The sequence below is a fragment of the Mobula hypostoma genome, chromosome 1 (genome assembly GCF_963921235.1).
Source record: "Mobula hypostoma chromosome 1, sMobHyp1.1, whole genome shotgun sequence".
Taxonomy (NCBI): Eukaryota; Metazoa; Chordata; class Chondrichthyes; order Myliobatiformes; family Myliobatidae; genus Mobula; species Mobula hypostoma.
Window position 1 is genome coordinate 147,912,305 of NC_086097.1, and position 21,959 is coordinate 147,934,263.

Consider the following 21,959-nt stretch of genomic DNA (forward strand, 5'->3'; position numbering starts at 1 on the left):
CTTATAGATGGAGTTAGAACATAATCACGGTGAGTATACTGGTCTTCATCTCAGACCAGATGTCTGCCAGGAAGGAGTGTGGGGTTGGTAGTGTAGTTTGACAGTGAGGTATTGTAGATTATTAGAATTGATGTTGAAATGGATTGATGGTATATTAGTTTGAGTAAATGATTGAGAGCAAGATTGCAAGCTGAAGGTACTTACATTGAGAGTGGAGAGCTGGATAACCCTCAGCAATGGATAGACGCCTTGAACTGCCTGCCAGCTGCACATTTGTGAGGAAATTAACTCTCACCAAGGCAGACCTCAAACTCCAGTTGCTACTATTCTTGGTAGATGTATCTGAAAGAGATTAGTCAAGCATTAGTCAATGCACAACAAACACACACACACACACTCACACTCACATACTATTTAGTTATTTCTCAAAATAGGTTGACTTCTGTAAATTAAAGACATACAAATAATTTACACCATAACCAGGTCATTTTTTTTCTGAATCAGTATAATCTTTTCTCCAACGTTTCACAGCCTGAGTGGCATGCTGAAACATGTCTAATATCTTGCACCTCTGAAACCTTAAATCTGTTACTGCAGTGCCTTTTCCTGTATACTTATGACGCAGCTGAAATTATTTTTAAAAACATGTTCAAAAGTCAATCTTTTCACCTTTCATTAAGGCTATCATTTGCCTGCTAACCACAACAGTATACAAGTGATTTTTTAAAGAATTCTGTAAAGGTGAATCATGGAATCATGCGGCCAAAAAGTTCTATTCAGAAGGTTCAAAGGAACATCAAAATAAGCTTGATGCATTTTGGACACAAGTCCTGTGGACTGATGAAGTTAAAATAGAACTTTTTGGCTGCAATGAGCAAAGATATGTTTGGAGAAAAAAGGGTGCAGAATTTCATGAAAAGAACACCTCTCCAACTGTTAAGCATGGGGTTGGATCAAACATGCTTTGGGCTTGTGTTGCAGCCAGTGGCACGGGGAACATTTCCTGGTAAAGGGAAGAATGAATTCAATTAAATACCAGCAAATTCTGGAGGCAAACATCACACTGTCTGTAATAAAAAAAAAGCCGAAGGTGAAAAGAGGATGGCTTCTACAACAGGATAATGATCCTAAACACACCTCAAAATCCACAATGGACTACCTCAAGAGGCGCAAGCTGAAGGTTTTGCCATGGCCATCACAATCCCCTGACCTAAACATCATCGAGAATCTGTGGATAGACCTCAAAAGAGCAGTGCATGCAAGATGGCCCAAGAATCTCACAGAACTAGAAGCCTTTTGCAAGGAAGAATAGGCCAAAATCCCCCAAACAAGAATTGAAAGACTCTTAGCTGGCTACAAAAAGCGTTTACAAGCTATGATACTTGCCAAAGGGGGTGTTACTAAGTACTGCCATGCAGGGTGCCCAAACTTTTGCTTCGAGCCCTTTTCCTTTTTTGTTATTTTGAAACTGTAAAAGATGGAAATAAAAAAGTTTTCTTAAAATATTAAGGAATGTGTCATCTTTAACTTTATGCCTTTTGGAAATCAGTTCATCTTTTACTCGCTTAGCTATTCACAGTAACAGAAATTTTGACCAGGGGTGCCCAAACTTTTGCATGCCACTGTATAAGTGTATTACCTAACGTTTGCCTGGAATAAATTTCATTAAATTTTAACCTTAAAATAGTGCAGGAGATATTAATGGGATTGATCAATGAAAAGACCCCAGGGCGAGATAACCTGCATTCTTGAATACTAAAAGCGCTAACCATGGAAATAGCAGGGGCATTGGTAGACAACTTCCAAAATTCTGGAGATTATCAAAGGGTCTCTGTAGATTGGAGTGTAGCAAACCTAACTTCACTATTTAAAATAGGAGAGAGCATAAGAAAAGAAAGAGAACTACCGCAAAGATTCACAGACAGATTCCTGAGATGGCAGGATTGTTGTACAAAGAATGGATCAGTTGGACCTGTACTCGTTTGAATTTTGAAAAATGAGAGAAGGTCTCTGATTCTTCCTTGGCTAGGGTGTCTTTAATCAGGAGTTACATTTTCAAGATATTTAGGGTTGAAATATAGAGATACGAAATTCATTGGGTGGTGAACAAGTGGTAGTGTCTGCCATTGTAGGCTTCAGAAGCCATGTTGTTGAATATATTTGTGAAGGAGATGGTAGGTTTCTTGACATAACTGACATGACAAGAAGTTAGGATTGTGATATGGAGGAAGACTATCAACTTTGCTTAGATTGATTGAGAGGTTCAAAGGGTTGAATAACCTAACCCCTTTCCCCCCGAAGTTTCTATGTTTTACGTTTGCTTGGCATTTTGATAGTGGTTTTTTTGTAGAATAAAAGTGAAGATTGTGTTTTCTTGCTGTTTTCATCATTTTTTTAACAGTATTTTGGTTCTTTGGTGAATTCAGTCACTGTATTGCCATCTCACACTCAATTGATGATTTTTGAGATTAATGGTAAAATATTAGACATCCTTGAAATTTTAAATTAACCACCTGCATTAGCACCAATTAACTATAAAGTTCCATTTGTGTTGGCAGTTGAGAGAGGAGTGGTTATGGAGGAAAAATTACCTCTTAATAATGGCAACAAGAAAAGTAATCACTGTCCTCTCCTTCATTGGTTTCTCTTTTTTTCTCATGGGTGCAGCATCATCCTAATTTTTCTCCTCATGTTTGCCTTTACAACTTCTGCCCTTGCTGTCCCTTTATTTATTTAGCAGCTATGTTGCAATCTGCATTCCATTAATTGCAGTTTTGAACCTGGCGACCAAGCATTAAGGGCATTAAATACCCTTGAGCTCTTTTGTAGAACCACTAACTTACTGAAATTTTTACTTTTATGAAAATAATAGTATACTTTCTTATTGGAAAATATATTCACTTCTAATGTACTTTGCGTCGTGAGGATAAGGTGATGGAGTAGTAAAGTAAGAATGGAATTTTGTACCAGCTATTCTGATTTTTGAGGCAACCCGTCACCCATTAATCTTCTAGTTGCTAATCCATATGAGCAAACTATCCAGGTTTACAAATGCTGCTATTAGAAATTTGGCTGTTATACATAACATCTATATTTGTGTTCTCCCATGGATTACCTTCCTCTATATTAAAAAGAAACCCACCTTCCTTACAGTTGCTGACCTGTAGTGACAACCAATCCAGACAATACCTAAATCCAGTTTTAAGACTTCTTTGCCAATCTCAAGATTCATGTCCTCACTGTTCCAATGAGTAGAAAGAAAGAACTGTGATAATTATGTCAATAATTTTTAATTTACCTCATTAAGTCATAGAAAGATATTCACCCTCTTCACATTAATTATTAGATTTGGGTCTAAATAAGATGTTTTGTTTTTCTCCTAAATGAGTAAGATTATTGGAATGTCTCCATATGGAACATTTTTACCATCTGCATCTAACTCCTGAATCAAAAATTGGGCGGCATAAATACTGAACTTTTTCTCTGCAATTTGGAATTAGTTAAGTACGATGCATTTATCTTGCAAGGTTTGTCACAAAAAATATATTCCATTTCAATGTTTTGATTTATTTCTTAATGAATGGCAGTTTTATCTATTCGCTCTATCTGGGAATTAATTCCTGGATAGGATATTGTTTGCTATTTGGTGCCTTTGCCATCAGTTGTCGTACTGTTCCTCAATACTGCAGAACTTCATGTTGAACTTGTATCAAATGGCGAAATCCCAGGAATGTTATCAAACCATGTTACTACATGTAGAGCTTAGGGTTTCATTATTTTTATTCAAAGGCACACATTAGTAGTGTTCTCCTGCTGTCTCAGTCAACTTTAATCCCTCAACCAATATCATAGTAAAATGCATTGTTTGTTCACCACTTTGCAGATTGCAGTGTCTTGTAAATAGCTTCTCACATTTTCATTCATTGTAAACTAGCCTCCAATTCAGAGATGAATAATTAACTGTTAACATCCTGAGGATGTTAGCAATGTCATAAATTTTCAAGTTGTTTATTTCGGCATTTATCAGAAACTCCAGCATCAAAGATAAGGTTGATAGGCTAGAAAGTTAGGCAGTTAATGGCCTAGGAGAAATGTTTATAAATGCTCTGCAGTAGTTTTCCAAGCAGCATCAGATATTACTGACCTGTATGTTGTGTAATTTGTTATTTTGTAAACAGTACAATGCAAAGATATAAAATTATTATTGTAATGTGTGGATCTACTACTTTTAGAGCAGTGTCAACCTCCCCCCCCCCTTAGCACTACGTATTGATCTGTCTCTGCGCATGCACATTGTTCTTTCTCTCACTGTAATGTGACTACACCAGTTAAAGCCATCTCCCGCGTACGTACTTTTATTTAATCAATACGTAGTTGTGCACCACAGACACAACAAATTGGCAGCGAGTATGAACCTGAATGTCAGAAAATATCACAAACTGCACCGACAGTTACGGTCTGAAACAGCGTGAGTTTAACAACAGGGGAAGGCCGTCACAGACACTAACAAACGTGTGAGTACAGTGCATAGTAACAGTGCTGAACTTAAAGTGAAAATATCGTGGCGAAGGCTTCAGTCGGAAAGTTGACGAAATAGATAGCACTAATGAAGGCTGGGAGTCGTATTTCGAGAGGGTTGAACTGTGCTGTAATGCAAACAATATGAAGGAGCAAAAGAAAGTCCCTACACTTCTTAGCTTAATAGGTATAGTGTCTTGTGGAACGCAGTAACCTCTGAAAAGCCAGCAAGCAAGATATTCGAGGAAATTGCAACAAGTTTATAGTATCACTTGAGCCCTAAGCTGCTGGTAATAGCTGAGATATTTAGATTTTACAAAACAATTCAGTCAAAAGATGAAAGCATTTCTGAATACATTGCAAGAACTGCTCAAATTTTCTCAGTACTGTGACTTTAAAGATGACTCTCTGATGCATTAAGGAACAGGCTTGTATATGGCATGCATAGTCAGAACACTCCAAAGAGGCTGCTATCTGAAAGAGACCTAACCTTAGAACAGGCATTGAGCATTGCAATATTGTTAGAGAGTACAGCAAAGGATGCAGCAGAACTACAGAAAAGGTTAGAATGTGAAATGCATAAAATGTCCCTGAATAGTGCAAAAAGGCAAAGATGTTACAGATGTGGCAAATCCTACCAGGATGCAAATGACTGTTGGTTCAAAGAAAAAGTCTGCAGAAAGTGTCACAGTCAAGGTCACATGGAGTATGCAAGGCAGACAAAAAGTACAACAGAGTGAAAAGTCTTAAACACAAAACCAAGCAAATTACCGAATGTAAAACAGAATCAGAAACAACACAGAGTGTGACAAAGTTGAACTGTGATGCATGGAACTGCATAGTATTACTGAAGCAGGTCGCACATGTTTGGTGTACGACTGCAAATGCAGTTGATACAAAGTCAGCTTTGTCTATAATTCCAGATGCTGACTACAGCAAAGTGTTTTCTAAGATACCATTAGAGAAAACCTCAGTAATGCTAAAACCTACACAGGCGAAAGAGTGTCTTCCAAAGGCAAACTGAAATTGATATATGGAAGGCAAACACAGCAATTAGTGCTTTATGTATTGAAATGTGGAGGGCCAGCACTTCTCAAATGTGAATGTTTGAGAAAAATCCATCTAGGTTGGTACTGAATCAAAGCTCTCAGTGTGGCGTCAAAAGGCAACGGCAGCCCAAATGGTAGCACTAACCAGAGACTGGCACAGCTGCTTAATGCTAATGAAAAGGATATTGGTAAATTCAAAGGCATGAAGGTCAGAATTGAATTGAATGAACCAGCAAAACCCAGATTCCATAAAGTGCATCTAGTGCCTTACACTACATCCTAAAGTGGATGCTGAATTTCAGAAGTTGGAGGCAACTGGAATTCTCTCCAAGGTTGAGTGGAGTGATTGGGTCATGCCCATTGTCTCTGTGATCAAGAAAGGAAAGGCCGGAGCCGTTTACATATCTGGGGATTTTGAAGTGAGCATCAACCCACTGCTGCGTACTGTGCAGTATCCCCTGTAAAGAATACAAGACATTTTTGCATCATTGGCAGGCGGGGAGAGGTATTCAAAGATTGATTTGTCACAAGCCTATCTGTAAATGGAGATTGAGGAGTCAAGCAGGAAGTTCCTCACAATCAACACTCACAAGTGGCTGTTCCAGTAGAATCATCTCGTCTTTGGCGTTGCATCAGCTCCAGCAATTTGGCAAAGAATTGAATTGACTTTATTTCTTACATCCTTCATATTCATGAGTAAAAATCTTTGTTACATCTCTGTCTCTATGTGCAATTTATAGTAATTTATAATAAATCGAATATACAACTGGATAGTCAATATAACATAGAAATACAATTGTATCAGCGTGAATTAGTCAGTCTGATGGCCTGGTGGAAGAAGCTGTCCTGGAGCATGTTGGTCCTGGCTTTTATGTTGCGATACCATTTCCAGGATGTTAGCAGCTGGAACAGTTTATGGTTTGGGTGACTCGGATCCCCAGTGATCTGAATCATGGGAAGTTCACAACTACAGATGCGCTGATCTGGGTGGTGGGGTGTTGCTGATGATGGATGCTGCTTTCCTTTGACAACGTTCTGTGTAGATGTAGTCAATTGTGGAGAGGACTTTATCCATGATGGACTTGACTGTATCCACTAATTTTTCTAGGATTTTCCGTTCAACAGCATTGGTGTTTCCATAGCAGGCAGTGATGCAGCCAGTCAATATACTCTCCACTACACATCTCTAGAAGTTCATCAAAGTTTTAGATGTCATGCCAAATCTTTGCAAACTGCAAAGGAAGTAGAGGCACTGCCATGCTTTCTTCATCCCAGGTCCTCTGAAATAATAACACTAAGGATTTAAAAGCTGCTGGCTCTCTCTACCTGTGATCATCTGATGAGGACTGACTCAGGGACATACAGTTTCTTCCATCTAAAGTCAATAATCAGCTGCTTGGTCTTGCTGACATTGAGTGAGGGGTTGTTGTTTTGACACCACTCAGCTAGATTTTCAAACAACCTCCTATATGCTGACTTGTCTCCACCTTTGATTCAGCCCGTGATAGTGATATCGTCAGCAAGCTTGCACATGGCACTAGAGCAGGGGGCTAAGCACACAGCCTTGTGGTGCACCTGTGCTGATGAAGATTGTGGAGAAGATGTTGTTGCCAATCCAAACTGACTTGGGTCTGCAAGTGAAGAAATCGAGGATCCAATTGCACAAGGTGGTATTGAGGCCAAGGTCTTGAAGTTCTTTGATTTTTTTGAGGCGATGATGCTGTTGAATGGCGAGTTGTAGACAATAAAGAGTTTTCTGATGTATGCATCTGTGGTGTCCAGATGGTCCAGGGTTGAGTGAAGAGCCAATGAAATGGCATCTGTTGTGGACCTGTTGTGCCAATAAGCAATTTGGAACAGATCCAAGTCACCTCTCAGGCAGCAGTTGATATATTTTATTACCAACCTCTCAAAGCACTTCAGTATGGTGGTTGTAAATGCTGCTGGACAATAGTCATTGAGGCAAGTTACCATGTTCTTTTTAGGCCCCGGTATAATTGAAGCCTTTTTGAAGTAGGTGGGTACCTCATATTACTGAAGCGAGAGGATGAAGATCTCAGTGAACCCTCCAGCCAGTTGATCAGCACAGGTTTTTAGTACTTGGCCAGATAGTCTGTCTGGGCCGGATACTTTTTGTGGGTTCACCCTCTTGAAGGCTGCTTGCATGTTGGCCTCAGAGACTAAAGTCACAGAATCACAAGGGCTATGAAAGTTCATGATAGTTCCTTTATGTTTTGGTGGTCAAAACGAGCATAGAAGGTATTGCTCATTTAGAAGCGAAGCCTGATTATAAGAGGTGATATCATTCAAGCCTTGTCACAACAGTCGAGATTTCTTCGTTGATTCAAGATAAGCCTGGAATTGCCACTTTGGCTGTGAGATGGCTTTCTGGAGATCTTACCTGGACCTTTTGTAACTTTTTTGGTCACCAGGCTTAAGCACCTCTGATCTGACCCTTAGCAGATTGTGGATCTCATGGTTCATCCAGGGCTTCTGGTTGGCGATGATTTTGAATGATTTTGTGGGGACACACTTGCCTACAACTGTTCTAATAAAATCTTTGACAACCGTGGTGTATTCAGATCCACAGATGAGCTCTTGATGAACCCGACTCGAAGTAATCCCCAGCCTCCCACGACCATCTCTTTGTTGTTATAATCCCTGGATCTTAGCCTCTGCCTGTATGCAGGTGGAGGGACAGCTAAGCTAATTCCATATCTTTATACTAAAACTACTTGATATAAAGGTTAACAATAGCTGCCCCTGTTTGTTGTTTGTGTAACACCCTGGAAAAGGTTTCACTGCTAACGTACTGGTCTTTCTGTAGAAGCAGTGTGTAGATTATGGTTAGAAATGACGGGTGCTTTGGAATATGAGCTATCTAATCAGGTGAGCGTTTTTTTTTGTGTCTGCCACCAGTGTGAGCTGGTGGTCTTTGTTCAGCGGGAGATAAAAGAGAGAATTTCTGACGCTGGAGAGAACCAGTCGTAGGATTTGACTCGGTGGGGAACTGTGATTCGATGGAGCAAGGTGCAGAGGTCTAGTGAGGATTGGTGAATATGACTTTTGGTAGAGTTCAGCTCCAAATTGTGCACATTTGATTGTTTAACTATAATGGGCCCTTTTTGGTTTTTTTTCTTTCTTTTCTTTCCTTTAGTTAAGTTAACATTCATAAGTATAATTCCTTTAATTGTATACAGTGTGATGTCTGTTATTTCTTGGCACCAAGTTGTAATAGGGTAGCAAATTATACAGTATCCGCACAAACTGGGGTTTGAGGTGGGAAAGCCTCTCAATCTCACAGATTTGGCGGGACTGAAGTGTGTATTCCTTAGATTTATGCAGCCCAAGGAAACCAAAGGTTTCATTTGCTTTACCTGAATGTAAATTATTGTGATGCATGTTACAGCGGTCAGTTAATCTATTGATGTGCATGTGTTTAGCTTGTGGCGCACCCAGAGAAAACCCACTGACAGCACAGAGGTTGGGATTTAATTCATCTTTGTCATTGTACTGTCTAAAATCGTTGCCAAATTGTTGTTTAAGGGGATCATAGGATTTGGAACAGAAGGAGTTAAATAAAGCTGTGCTACGGCTGAACCATAACCTCGATGAATGGTTTACTCTTGCTTGTATTATCATTTATAAGAACATCAAGGAACAGGTTAGGATGAATATTTCTGCTAAATGGGAAAAAAAAATTGTGTAAATACTTTTGTATGCAGTTTGTTTTTTTAACTTGTACAGTTTCTCAACTGCTATTCTTTTACTGCACTCAATACTGTTTTATATCTCCTTGTAGCATGGTTGATAGAAAATCTTTAATATGAGGACAAAAGACAATCTTTAAATTAATCTTTAATTGCAATGTAATGGTTACTTTGTTATTTAGATATCTTCTGCTGCTGTTTTAGTTGCAATGCAGCCACCAGCAGAAAAAAAACGTAATCACAAGGCCTAAATTGTCAAAAAGCACTAAAGGTTATTTGTGCAATTAATGATTCCAGTACAAAAATGAATTGAAATCCTTTTATACACTTTGACAGCTATTGACTGTAAACTACAAAGTGATACATACATGTTGGTCTTGGACAATTTTTTCCTCTACCAGATTTTTAAAATCATTTTTACCCCATCTCCCCTTGTATTTATTGTCACCGACCCTTATTCAATGCCCTTTGTGTAGGGTTTCAGCATGCCACACAACCTCTAAGTCAAGGTTATGGTGATAAATTCTACAGTATTGTCACTTCTATTCTGAGGAAATTGGTTTGGTGCTTTCACATTGAAAGCAGATAATTTGCTGCAGTCTTTCAAATGAATTAGAAATGGATTTGAAGTTAGAGTTCATGCCACCCATTACACCACACGAAGAGAAGTGTCTTAAGGCAGTATACACACTCCTGCCTTCATTATATGCACTTAATACCTTTCCTTTTTGTCATTTAATGAAATCCCCCACAGAAACATGTCTTGCTAACTATACCTTTTAGACTGCACAGCTCATATCTTGAAAGGGAAATTATAGGTCCCTCTGCATTGAGGGTTGGTGCCTCTAAGTCCTTGCCCTTCTTATTATTTCATTAGTTCTAACCTCTTATCTTTTTTTTATGAAAGGTTTGCTGAAAAAATTTTATTCCTCAAGTTAAGGCAACAATTTATTTGAGTATTTTGACATTGGCTTAAATAAAAGTTGAACTGTTGAAATGCCTGCCCCCATCCTTGCATCGTTGTCAGATGGTGTACAGCATGCTTACCTTGAAGACATTGAGCTAACGTAAATCTCCCAATGCTCACTATAATCTTATCCAGTACAGGGAATTTTGCTTTATTTAGACTATTAATTGTTATGATTTTCAGATGGATTTGTCAGCTCAAGATATACAGTTTTAAGCTGAACAAGTTTCAAATAAAAGATCGAGTAGATTTGTTCTTTCTGCAGAAAAAGGATATTTGAAAGGAATGATTGAGACCAACATGACTATCATTTTCACCATCAACCAATAATTAACCATTTAGGAGTGCAAATCAGCATCAGAGATGTTTGTTGACCATGATAATTTAATATTCTGTATTTCTCTGTAAAGGTATGATAGACCGTAACTCTAAAGGTTTTTAAAAGGGAATTTGGGATAGTCATAGTTAAAGTCATTGTCATAATAACAAGTACAAGAGGGAACACAATCAGAACAAAAAAAAAAGGTCCATCATAGTGCAAAGCAGTCAAGGTGTTGCTGGACTCAGTGATTAGGGTTGTGCAGATTGTTTTCAGAATGGAATGATTGAAGATAAGTAGTGGTTCTTGACCTGGTAGTATGGGACTTCAGGCTTTTGTACCTCCTGTTTGATAGTAGCAGTGAGAAGATGGCATGGCCGGATGGTGGGGATCTTTGAAGACAGATACTGTCTTCTTCGTCCATGACCTAGATCAACACATTGATGTTGTGTGGAGGCTTGCATGCTTCAAGGACTCTATCAGACGATGCCAACCCAGAGCTATCCATGTTAGAACAGGTGTGGACAAGATGGCTGATGAAGATTTGTCCACGCTTGCCCCTCCTGGGCCATGTCATAAGAAACAGCAGTTGCCTTCTTGAAGTGTACCTCATATATAACGAGGGATTAACATACTGTTGACCAGGGTTTAATATTGTGCATTCTTAAATTTGAGAATATTGACTGTTATTCTAAGTAGGTGTGATTAATTCAAAATTGTGATGTACATTAAGACTCCTGAGTAAATTTGATCTTTTGGCCTACCTAGTTACAGTATAGTTACAGATCTTTTTTTTTTCAAAGCTACACAATTGAAAATACATTGTAACTTGGTACACGTGACAATAATAACAGCGGAAAACTTTGTTTTGCATACTATCCACACAGATAATTTAATTAAATCAGTGCTTTGCTTTACAATATTAGAAGGAAAAACAATAACAGAATGCAGAACAAAGTATTATAGTACAGGGTGGGTGGGGTCTTTGATTGTGCTGGCTGCTTACCAAACCTATTTCTTTTATTTTCTTATATTGATTATCAGTTTGATTATGAGATGTTTGTTTATTGCATTATTGTACTTTTAAACCTTGGCATATGCTAAACCACCAGTGTCACTTAATTGGATTTCTCATTGCAACCATCTCTAGCTATTTACTTCTTAATATGCAAACTAGCAGAATTATTTTACTACCTGAATAATCCATTATGCTTTCTTGTCAAACAACTTTAGAAATTTGTTAATATATAGTATAGGAAGTGATACACGTCATACATTAGTTGCATTAATGCGTGAATAATATATTTTGTTCCCTCTCAGTTCCACTTTTTATCAAGAGCAGTCAATATTTTTTTCTTGGAATGGCATTTCCGCCCTGCTGTGAACCCCTATGGAATTTCCTTGACGTGCTCCATCAATCTGTCATATGCTAGAATTGGATCCTCAGCTACTTCATTCTTTGATATTAATGTCATCTCAGACAATTTCCCACATAGCTTCATTTGGACCATCCCATATAAATTTTATGCTTTTGTATTGAATATTTCTTTCAAAATGAACTGTTGTCAGCTTCATTAAGTGCCATAATAGGTTCCATATGTACATAATATCTTCTGCACGTTAGTTCCTCAAAAAAGTTGTTTAATCACAGGCCAAACACAATTATATTCTTTGCTAATTTTCATGCGGAGATGTTGACATAGTGGGCATTCACGAGTACTGACTGCCCACCTAGATAGTAAGTAGTTGCATGTAATTCAACCATGAGTCAACCAATCACATATGAATTGATTTTCAAATCTTCTGTTCCAGTGGAGACATGCTGACGGTGCCTTCAAAATAATAAAGTATTTGTTTGATGATATTGGTTGAGGTTTATTTTTAACTTATTTAGAGATACAGCATGGAACACGCCCCTCCGGTCCTTTAAGCTGCACTGCCCAGCAACTTCCGATAACCCCAATTTGACCTTCACCTAATTGTGGGACAATTTACAACGATCAGTTAGCTTAACTGGTACGTCTTTGGACTGTGGGAGGAAACCGGGGGACATGCACACATTCCACAGGAAGGACTACAAGCGCCTCAGAGGACGCTGGGATTGAGAACTGAACTTCGATGCCCTGAGCTGTAATAGTGTCATGCTAACTGCTATGCTACAGTGGCACCCATGGTTTAAATCTTAGCCAAAACTTCTGGTTGAGATCTTTACAAGTGGAAGTGCACTCAATTTAATATCTCATGTGACAGATGGTACCTTGACAGAGTTCTACTCCCTTAAGATTACCATGAACTTTGATCCTGAATAGTCCTCTGCCTATAGGTTGAGGCTTAAACATGCAAACGTTTGACACTGATGAGAAACACTGATCAAAGGTTGTTACCTTAAAGGACAACACTAACCTTTTGCCTTCAACTAACCAAACTTCTAACTATATTTTTCTCTACGGTTAAGGTGCTCAGTTTACTATCTGATTGAGTCTTTACCGAATGCTGCCTAAGAACTGTTGCATATTCCTACCTTGCAAATGAATTTTCTAGTTGATTCTGTTTATAACTGTATCAATTTATATTGGTTTATTCCCTTACATGAGATTAGTTGTAGCTCTAATTTATTCGGGATTAAAGGTTTCTTGTTCACGCTGGAGGAACTCAGCAGGTCAGGCAGCATCCGTGAAAAAAGACGGGTTGACGTTTCGGACCAGAACCCTTCGTCAGCACTGAGACTTTGACCCCAGCATCTGCAGATTATTTTGTGTTTAAGGTTTCTTGTTACTGGAGCCATTGTTTCTTCTCAGTTCCACTTTTCATTCATATCAGTCAATATCTTTTTCTTGGAAATGCATTTGTGCCCTGCACCTCTATGGAATTTTCTTGACATCCTCTTCAGTGTTAGAATAATGTGGGATTTCGATCCAAAATTTTGATAGCTCATCTCCCCCACTGACACTGCTTGACCCACTGAGTTCCTCCAAGAGATTTGTTAGTTGTTTGTGTAAGTTTTGCTGTTTTATGTTTAGTACATTGACTGTTTGTCATGGTTGACTAGTACACAATGTCATCACTCTACAATTGATTAATACAATTGAAAATATACTACTAACCTTAAAATTAAAGATACTTAGAAAAAGTTGTTCTTCTGACTTCTCCCAAGCAACTTCTCACCGATCTAGTGCAAGCTAAAGGATGCACTGCAATGGCATTGATGCGGCAGAAAATGAAATTTCCTGATTATCCCACACTGTCAAAATTTAGTTAGTTTACCAGGAATTGCACTTTATTGCATTCAAATATGCCACCAGGTCTTCCTTTCCCTAGGCCTAGTTGAAGGATGGCTAATTGAGTGGATGAACTTACCTGGATTCCTCATTACCACTCCAGGCAGCATGGCTGGCAGGGATTACACTGGATGAGGAGAGCTTAAGTGAACATTGTCTGCGCTGTTTGGGGATGGTGGAGAGGAGAAGGTGGCTTGGCATAATTGAATATGGTAACTGGTTGTATATAGGTTAAAAAGATGTAGACTACTGAGTTGTGGAGAAGCCAAGGATTTAAATGGTACTAGACAATGGGGTGACCCGTTGGGGCACCCTTTGAGAGAAAAGTAGTGCAGACTGACGTGACCAGAATGAACATTAGATTTCCCTGAATGCTCTTGCTATCGCTTTGCTTTGGAAGTTAAAGAAGAAAAACTCAGTTTATTAAAGAAGAAAAACGCATAGCAAAACAAATATAGCTCCTCGTTTATCAAAGGACACTTTTGATGACAACATTTCTGGTTGATCTGCCACCCTTCACGAATAAATACTGTAACGTTTTCATTTCTTTTTCCCTAGTTTAAAGCCACATACAGCTGACCATGCTGGAATACTGGTTTCTTCAGATAAATCAACACATTCTCCATGGTTTGGCCTTGTGCCTCATGTATAGTCATAGCAAAGCATGACTGTATCAGGAACTGGCTCCGCTGAAGAGGGACATCTTCCCCTTTTGCTAAACTGATAGTAATTCTTGGGATCATGACAATGTCATTTTTGAACGCACCAATGTTTATCTTGGCTATGATGAGACTGTCGTGCAGTTCTTCCACCATCATTCGCGTTCCATTGCAAAGCTTTGGTGGATCCAAGTTCCTCAATGAAATGATGGGAGATCCCCTCTTCAATTCCAGTTTATGTGGTGACAATCCAGAGAGTTCGACTGAATCAAGGAATTCTGTTGGAAAATGAGTGGCTTTAGCTCCTTAACTTACGGCACTGAAGGAACAGTATTCTTTCATGATTCCAGGGAAGCGACTAATGTTTTTTCACATCATTTCATTGAGAGGAACCAAAATAGAATTCCTGGAGAACAGTTCTGCTGGATTGTCGAATGTTGGGTAGATGAAATCAATACATTCTTCCATAGTTTTTGCTGGCAAAATCATATCTTCAGGTAATTCGATTTCATCGTTTTCATTTTTCTCAATCTTGTCTTCTCCAACATCCATTAAGAACTCAGAATATCGTTCTTCTCCCTCACTCAATGGCATGTTTCTCTTCAATTGAAACTTGATGATGCTTCTCCATAAGTAGGATTTTTTATGCATGAATTCTCCATATCAGCATCATTTCCTCCTCGTTTCACAACTGCTAGAAACTGACGGAAATTGTCACAGCAAATGGTTAAAATACTCCCGAAGGCCTCATTCTTGCCTCATATATAATGAAGAGCCCGGTCCACGGCTTCGAAGCTCTCCCTCCTCCTAATCATGGGGCACTCATCCCAGACAATAAGCCTCGCATTTCGGAGTAAATTTGCAGTATCAGTGTTTTTATCGATGTTACAAAGTGCATCCTCATTGACTTTGAGGGGCATCTTGAATCTTGAATGCGCTATCCTACAACCAGGCATCAATGTTGCTACAATACTGGATGATGCTACAGCAATAGCAGCACCTCCATCTCCCCTAATTTTAGCGAGGATCAAGTTGATGATAAATATCCCCATTCCTCCTGGTGCATCAATGAAAATCATTGAAGAGAGATTCCTTTCCAAGAGTCACACACATATTCATATACTTCTTTTTGCTCATTATTCAATAGGTGCTCCTTCTGTGAAACAAATTCCTGCTGTTTGTCTGTGTTGTATTGCAGTTCATGCAAAAATTCCAGATTGCCAGCACCTTGAGTAATTGTACCGTTTCTCGGTGTCCGCAAGTTATATTCTTCAAGTGTTTTGCCCAAGTTCTTAAGTTTCTCTTGGAAATACAGAAGAGTTTGTCCATGATGCCTCTCATTGATCATGATATTAGGATCATTGATAGTTCTCTTCATTGGTAAGAAATCTTCAGACATTGCATTCTTGAACCGGTTCCGTAATTGTTGTGGATTGTTGATTTCAGTGTTTGTTAGCAAGACGACAAACAAATCTCTCATTGCTGTGGGCATTTTTGTTCTCTCTGCCTCTTTCATAGTTTGCTACCAATGATCATCAGCTTGCAACAACCCTCTCTCTCTGCAGACGTCTTTGAATGATGGAAGGATATCATGTGTTTTCAAATGATTCGAAAGATACTGGCCCCTTTATGTGATGAAGAAGTCGTCTCAAATAGTAGAGGTCACCACTTCGTGGAGAAACAGTAAACACTCGACCCAGAACATTTGCTTCAGAAATCCCAGAGTAGTCCTCCACTCTTTTCCCCATTTTCCTTCTTTCCCATCTCTTATTAGTCCAAGTGTGGAATCTGGGAATAGGGTGTTTCGAAGTACTTCATTACAATAAGACTTAAATATCTCTTACTGATGGGTCGCAGTTTGATCTGTCCCAATCCTGCATATGCTGATGGTGATTAGCAGAATGTGACCGCTCAAAATAGAGCTGCCCTGCCCTTTTGCTGCAGTTGGTGTCGCTGCTGTGAGCATCGTAGTTCATTGCCAGTTCAATCCATATTGCCGTGGGAGTGCCATCCAATGGTCACCCTTTGACGAGGTAGTCCAAGTTTGCATTTAACAATGCAAAGTGTTACATACCTCAAGGAGATCTTGTGCCTTTCTTGTGAGAATGATGTAATGGTCTTTTGGAGGTCACCTGTTGTAATTTTCCCGCCGAGGTGAGATCACGTAATGACATGTTCACCACGGGTATAAAAGGGAAGACCTCTGGTGACGCAGTTAGTCTTCCGGCTAGAACGTTCATCACTGTCTCTGTTTTGTTGTCTATTTGTTTTATGACGCAGTTTCATTTTTAAAACGGAGTGTTACGTTCTGTTGCAAGGTACAATAGTACTGGACTGGCAATTTGCTAGATTTGTTGATGTACTTTTTCAGTAGTATTGGAGAGTGAAGACTTTAACAAAGTACATGACATGAAGGATTAAGAGAAGTTGGTATCGTTTGGCAGTTTAACAAAGGATTGACCTTATTGAGTCTTCGTTGAAGAAGTAGCGACCTGCATCGAAGATAACTCCTGCCGAAAGAGAAAGGAAGTTCATGCAAGGTTTGCTTTCTAGAAGAAATTAAGGTCAGTTGTTTTAAGCCGTTTATTTCCTTCCTCATGAATCCTTTGGACAGAACCAGCAGGAAAGTCGCGTCTATGAAGAAATCCTTCTGCAGAGAAGTCTCTCCCAATTGAATGTTTAAATCTGTTGGACTTTCAAATTTACCATTTTAAGAACTGTATTTTGACTTTACTGCTTTAAGAACTGTTTTCACATTTATCGCTTTAAAAATCAGTACCGAGTGATGATTTGTTGAACAGCTGCATAGCGGTTAACTCCCGGTTAAGGTTTTCGTTTGTTTTTTATTGTTTATCCGTGTTTAGTAAATGTTTGGTTGTTCTTATATAACCTGACTCGATTGATATTCATTGTTGCCGGTTACGTAACAAAAGGAGTATTGCTCAGGACTAGTATCATCCCAAGAATGACACGAATAGCGGTGGTTGGTTTGTCTTCATAATTGTTGAGAATTGCACATAAATCATCAGAAAAGTAATTATACAGCACTAAAATAATAGCCTAAAACCCCAAGAAGTGCAACTACTGTAACTTTAAACTAGAAATAGTCAATGATGGAAATGCTCAGGGTGCATTTGTAGAAATAGAAACAGAGTTAATGTTGCATGTCAATGCCCTTTCATTGGAACCTGATATAAATTAGAAATCAAATGTATTTGCTTTCTATTTATATCTTTTATGATGACAGTCAATGAAAAAGGATTAAAGACCCATAAGTAATCAAATAAATAAAGCATAAATTTGAAACTACTGGAGGTAATTTTAGCAGAAACTAGCTTTTCACCAGAGTCTCGTCCTATTTCCTGATTTGATGAGGTTCTCTTCTTTCTTTTCTTGCAGGTCACTCCTGCTGAACCGAGCCAGACTGAGCAGTAGTTACAGGTTCCTTCAGCAGAGATGGAAAACAAAAGGCATGCGATGTATTGGGGGAGTGTTGTATCGTGTATCTGCCAACAAACTTGCAAAAAGCAGTTCTGTTCCCATCAGAACTGGAGTCACAAATGCAAGGAGTACTGTGAAATCAGGTAAAATGACCAATTGTGTTGAAATGATCGATGTAAGGGACGTCTGAGTTTCAATCCCAAAATGAGCATTGCATTTCATCAAGAGTCATAAAGATTTGGCCCACCAGATCCACACTGTTTAATGGGCAATCATTTCCAGTTTCGTCCATAGCATTCTAGGCTTTGGGTAGGTTCTGTACTCATCTAGACACAACATAATTGTTGTCAGCAACTCTGCTTCCACCACTTTCTCTGAGACAGTGAATTCCAGATACTCATAAAGATGCCTGTCTATGTTAATCCCTTTTTGCCTGCATATGGCCTTATGCCCCTAATCCCTTCCTATCCATGTACTTGTTGAAGTGTTGTTTTAATTATAATTTTATTTACCTTTACCACCTCCTCTGGCAATTGCATCCACATACCCACCATTTTCTGAATGGGAAAAAGTTACCTCTGAGATCCACTTTAAATCTTTTGACTTTAAAGTTGTGCTTTCCAGTTTTAAACTTGCATATACTGGAGAAAAAAAACGTGTGACTATCAATGCTATCTATGCCTCTTGCAATTATATAAATCTCTATAGGGTTACCCCTAAGCTTCTTCCATTCTAGGAAAAGTAGTCACTGCCTATCCAATTTCTTATTATAACTTAAGCTGACCAGTCCAGGAAACACGCATATGAATCTTTTTTGCACCCACTTCAGCGCACTAGCATCCATGGTGACCAGAATTGCACTCAAAGCTCCATATACAGTCTCACCAATGTTCTGCACAGCTGCAACATGATGCCTGACAGGCATACGCAATGCTGCAAATTAGAAAGGGCAAACATTGAATACCAACCCTTAAGCATGACATATATAACAAAAGGACAAACATTAATAATTTTTAAAAAGTGAATTTGTTCCTCATGTTGTATTGCTTTTTACAAATTTTCACAGTCCCTCTTTTTAAGAGTGGTGTAAGTTCATGAGAGTGACACTGGTACTGACCCTGCCCTTGTGAGAAAGAGCAATTAATAGTTGATGATACACATTTGGCTTTGGTTTTGAGCTCTTTGCTGAGACTTAAAAAAACGATCAGAGCAATCTGATGTTTGTTGGTATAAGATATATTTATAGTGAGGCGCATAATGTAGGAGGTGTCTAATGTATTAAGTTGATGTGGTACATGGGTACAATCTCGCATCATATTGTAATTACCAAAAGCTTTGTTTCTTTTAAAACCTTTCTGAAGCTTTTGTGCAATCATGTGACAGATAATTATTGAATGCGCAGCTATGCAATGATTGTTTGCAAACTCCCTTCACTTCATCTGTTACCTTTATCAAATGTGATTTCTTTTTCCCACATGTAACACGTGTAGCTTGTCAGATCATGATGATTAGGATATTCTTAAAATCTTTCTCCATTGAAAGACAAGAAAAGAATGGTCTTCAGGCATGTCACAGGTAGACAAGGTGGTGAAGGAGGTATCTGACCTGCCGCTTTTCATCAGTGAGGATACGGAGTTTAGAAGTTGAGAGGTAATGTTGCAGTTGTACAAGATGTTGGTGAGATCACAAACGGGTATAATGTATAGCTTTGGTTACCCTTTCATAGGAAGGATGTTAGTAAATAGAAAGTGCATAAAGAAGATTTACAAGAATCTTGACAGGACTCAGGGGTCTGTTACAGGGAGAAGAAGGGCAGACTAAGACTTACTTCCTTGTACAATATCAATATTTAAAACACAAAATACTCTGCAGATGCTGGGGTCAAAGCAACATTCACAACACGCTGGAGGAACTCAGCAGGTCGGGCAGCATCCGTGGAACTGATCAGTCGATGTTTCGGGCTGGAACCTGACGAAAGTTCCCAACCTGCTGAGTTCCTCCAGCATGTTGTGAGTGTCAATATTTAAAAGATATGTCCCAAAGGATAAAAGATACGTTACAAATGTGGGCCAAGTGGACTAAATTAGATGGGCATCTTGATACATATGGATGAGTTGGACAGTTGGGCCAGAGGGCCTTTTTCCAGCGGTTTTACTCGTGCTGATTTTTCAGAATTCTTTCGGCAAAGCAAAATGCATTTTTGTAAAACTAGAGATATTAGTTACAAGGTTGATTTTTCTTCCTTGTTGTTCTTGAAGAATTGGTGACGCAGAATGTTGAAGCATCATTGAATACCAACCCTTAAGCATGACATAGATTGGGATTATGCCCCTGAACAAGCATCAATATAAAACCACATCTCAAAAGAGCCATTAGAACTTGCATTGCCTCAAGCTGAACAAGACCCACAGGGGAGTACTATTCATTTGAAATTCATCCCTTTTTCCTTTCTGTCATTAACTAATTAATGTTACATTTAGTTTTTAACCCACTTGCTTAACATATGTGATGTTATGCTGACTTACATTCATAGTTTCTATGTCACATTGTTGCTCATGAATCACTAGCTTAGTTCACTGAAGAGATTTTAATCATTTCTCATGGGTTCCTGTATAGTATCCTCTATCACTCTGCTTATTCAGTATCCTGAGGGATATATAGGAGCTGAAAGTAAAACTCTGGCTTCTTCTCTCAGAAAATAGAATACATTTGGGAAAGCAGTTTATAATAATCAAAATTGTGCACAGGCCATTGAATAAAATGGCCTTTCCCTGCTCTGACCCTTCAGTTTTGTGAAAAATATAGAAATTATTTTACCCTCAATATCATTTGAAAGTGTATGAAATATATTTTAAATATTTTTTGTAGTGGTGACATTCTATTTTTGTTTCCTTACTGTTAGCTACTTCAATAAGTCAGTATCGAGATTATCATGGAAAGCTTGAACTAAACACTATTGATAACAATTATTGTGACTGTAATTAGTCTAGATGCTCATTTGGAATGACCTATTAAAAGCAGATAGTAATGTTGTTTTACATAGACTCGTAGACCAATACGTAACAGGTACAGGTCCTTTGACCCAACAGATCCATGCCAACCACCATGCCCATCCAGCTACTTCTAATTTCCCTTGTTTAGCCCATATCCCTCTCAGCCTGCTCCTCTATGTACCTATCAAAATGCTTCTTAAAGCTGCACCTGTCTCAACCACCTTTTCTAGCAACTCTTTCCATATAGTCATCACCTTCTGCATGAAAAAATTGCCCCTCTGTCATTTTTAAATCTTTTCCCTCTCGACCTAAATCTATGGCTCCCACCTTTGGACTCCCCTACCCTGGGAAAAAGCTCTATTGATACCATTCCTAATTTTAAGCACTTCTATTAGGTTGCCATCATTTTCCTATATTCCAAGAAATAGACCTAGCCTAGCCAGCCTCTCTCTGTATCTCACATCCTCTAGTCCTGGTAACTGCACTTGTTACCTATTCTGAGGCTGCCACAGATGTTGGGCTAGAGCTTGATGCCAGTGTTAAACTGCCCCATTCTTTTATGAAGTGATAAATTGTTTACTATTGTCACATATACATGCCATCCAAACAGATTATTCCATTACAAAGTGCATTGAGTGTTACCGTTATAGAGAAAGTGCAATGAAAGAAAGTACAAGGCCGTAACAAGGTAGAATCTGAGGTTAAAGTCCATCTTATCATACTAGGGGAACGTTAAATAGATTTATAGTAGCTAGATAGAAGCTGTTCCTGAGCCTGGTGGTATGTGCTTTTAGGCATTTGTATCTCCTCTCTAATGGAAGAAGAGAGAATGTGTTAGATGGGTTGGAATCTTTGAATATGTTAGCTGCTTTACTGAGGTAGCAAGAAGTATAGATAGGGTCTAGGAATGGAAGGCTCATTTCCATGATGGTTGAGACTTGTTCACAGCTCTGCAGTTTCTTGCAGTCTCTGGCAGATGCATATCAAGCCAAGATGCACCTGGATAAAATACTTTTAATGATGCA

General features: G+C 38.8%; 1 protein-coding gene across 1 annotated transcript in view; it reads left to right on the forward strand.

The window, feature by feature from the left end:
* The window catches only part of zc3h3 (zinc finger CCCH-type containing 3), a 297,823-nt gene that overhangs the window by 126,222 nt on the left and 149,642 nt on the right, over positions 1-21,959 (forward strand). The window contains exon 5 of the mRNA XM_063057690.1: positions 17,900-18,084. Coding sequence (XP_062913760.1) covers positions 17,900-18,084 — 185 coding nt within the window. The remainder of the gene's footprint in view (positions 1-17,899; positions 18,085-21,959) is intronic.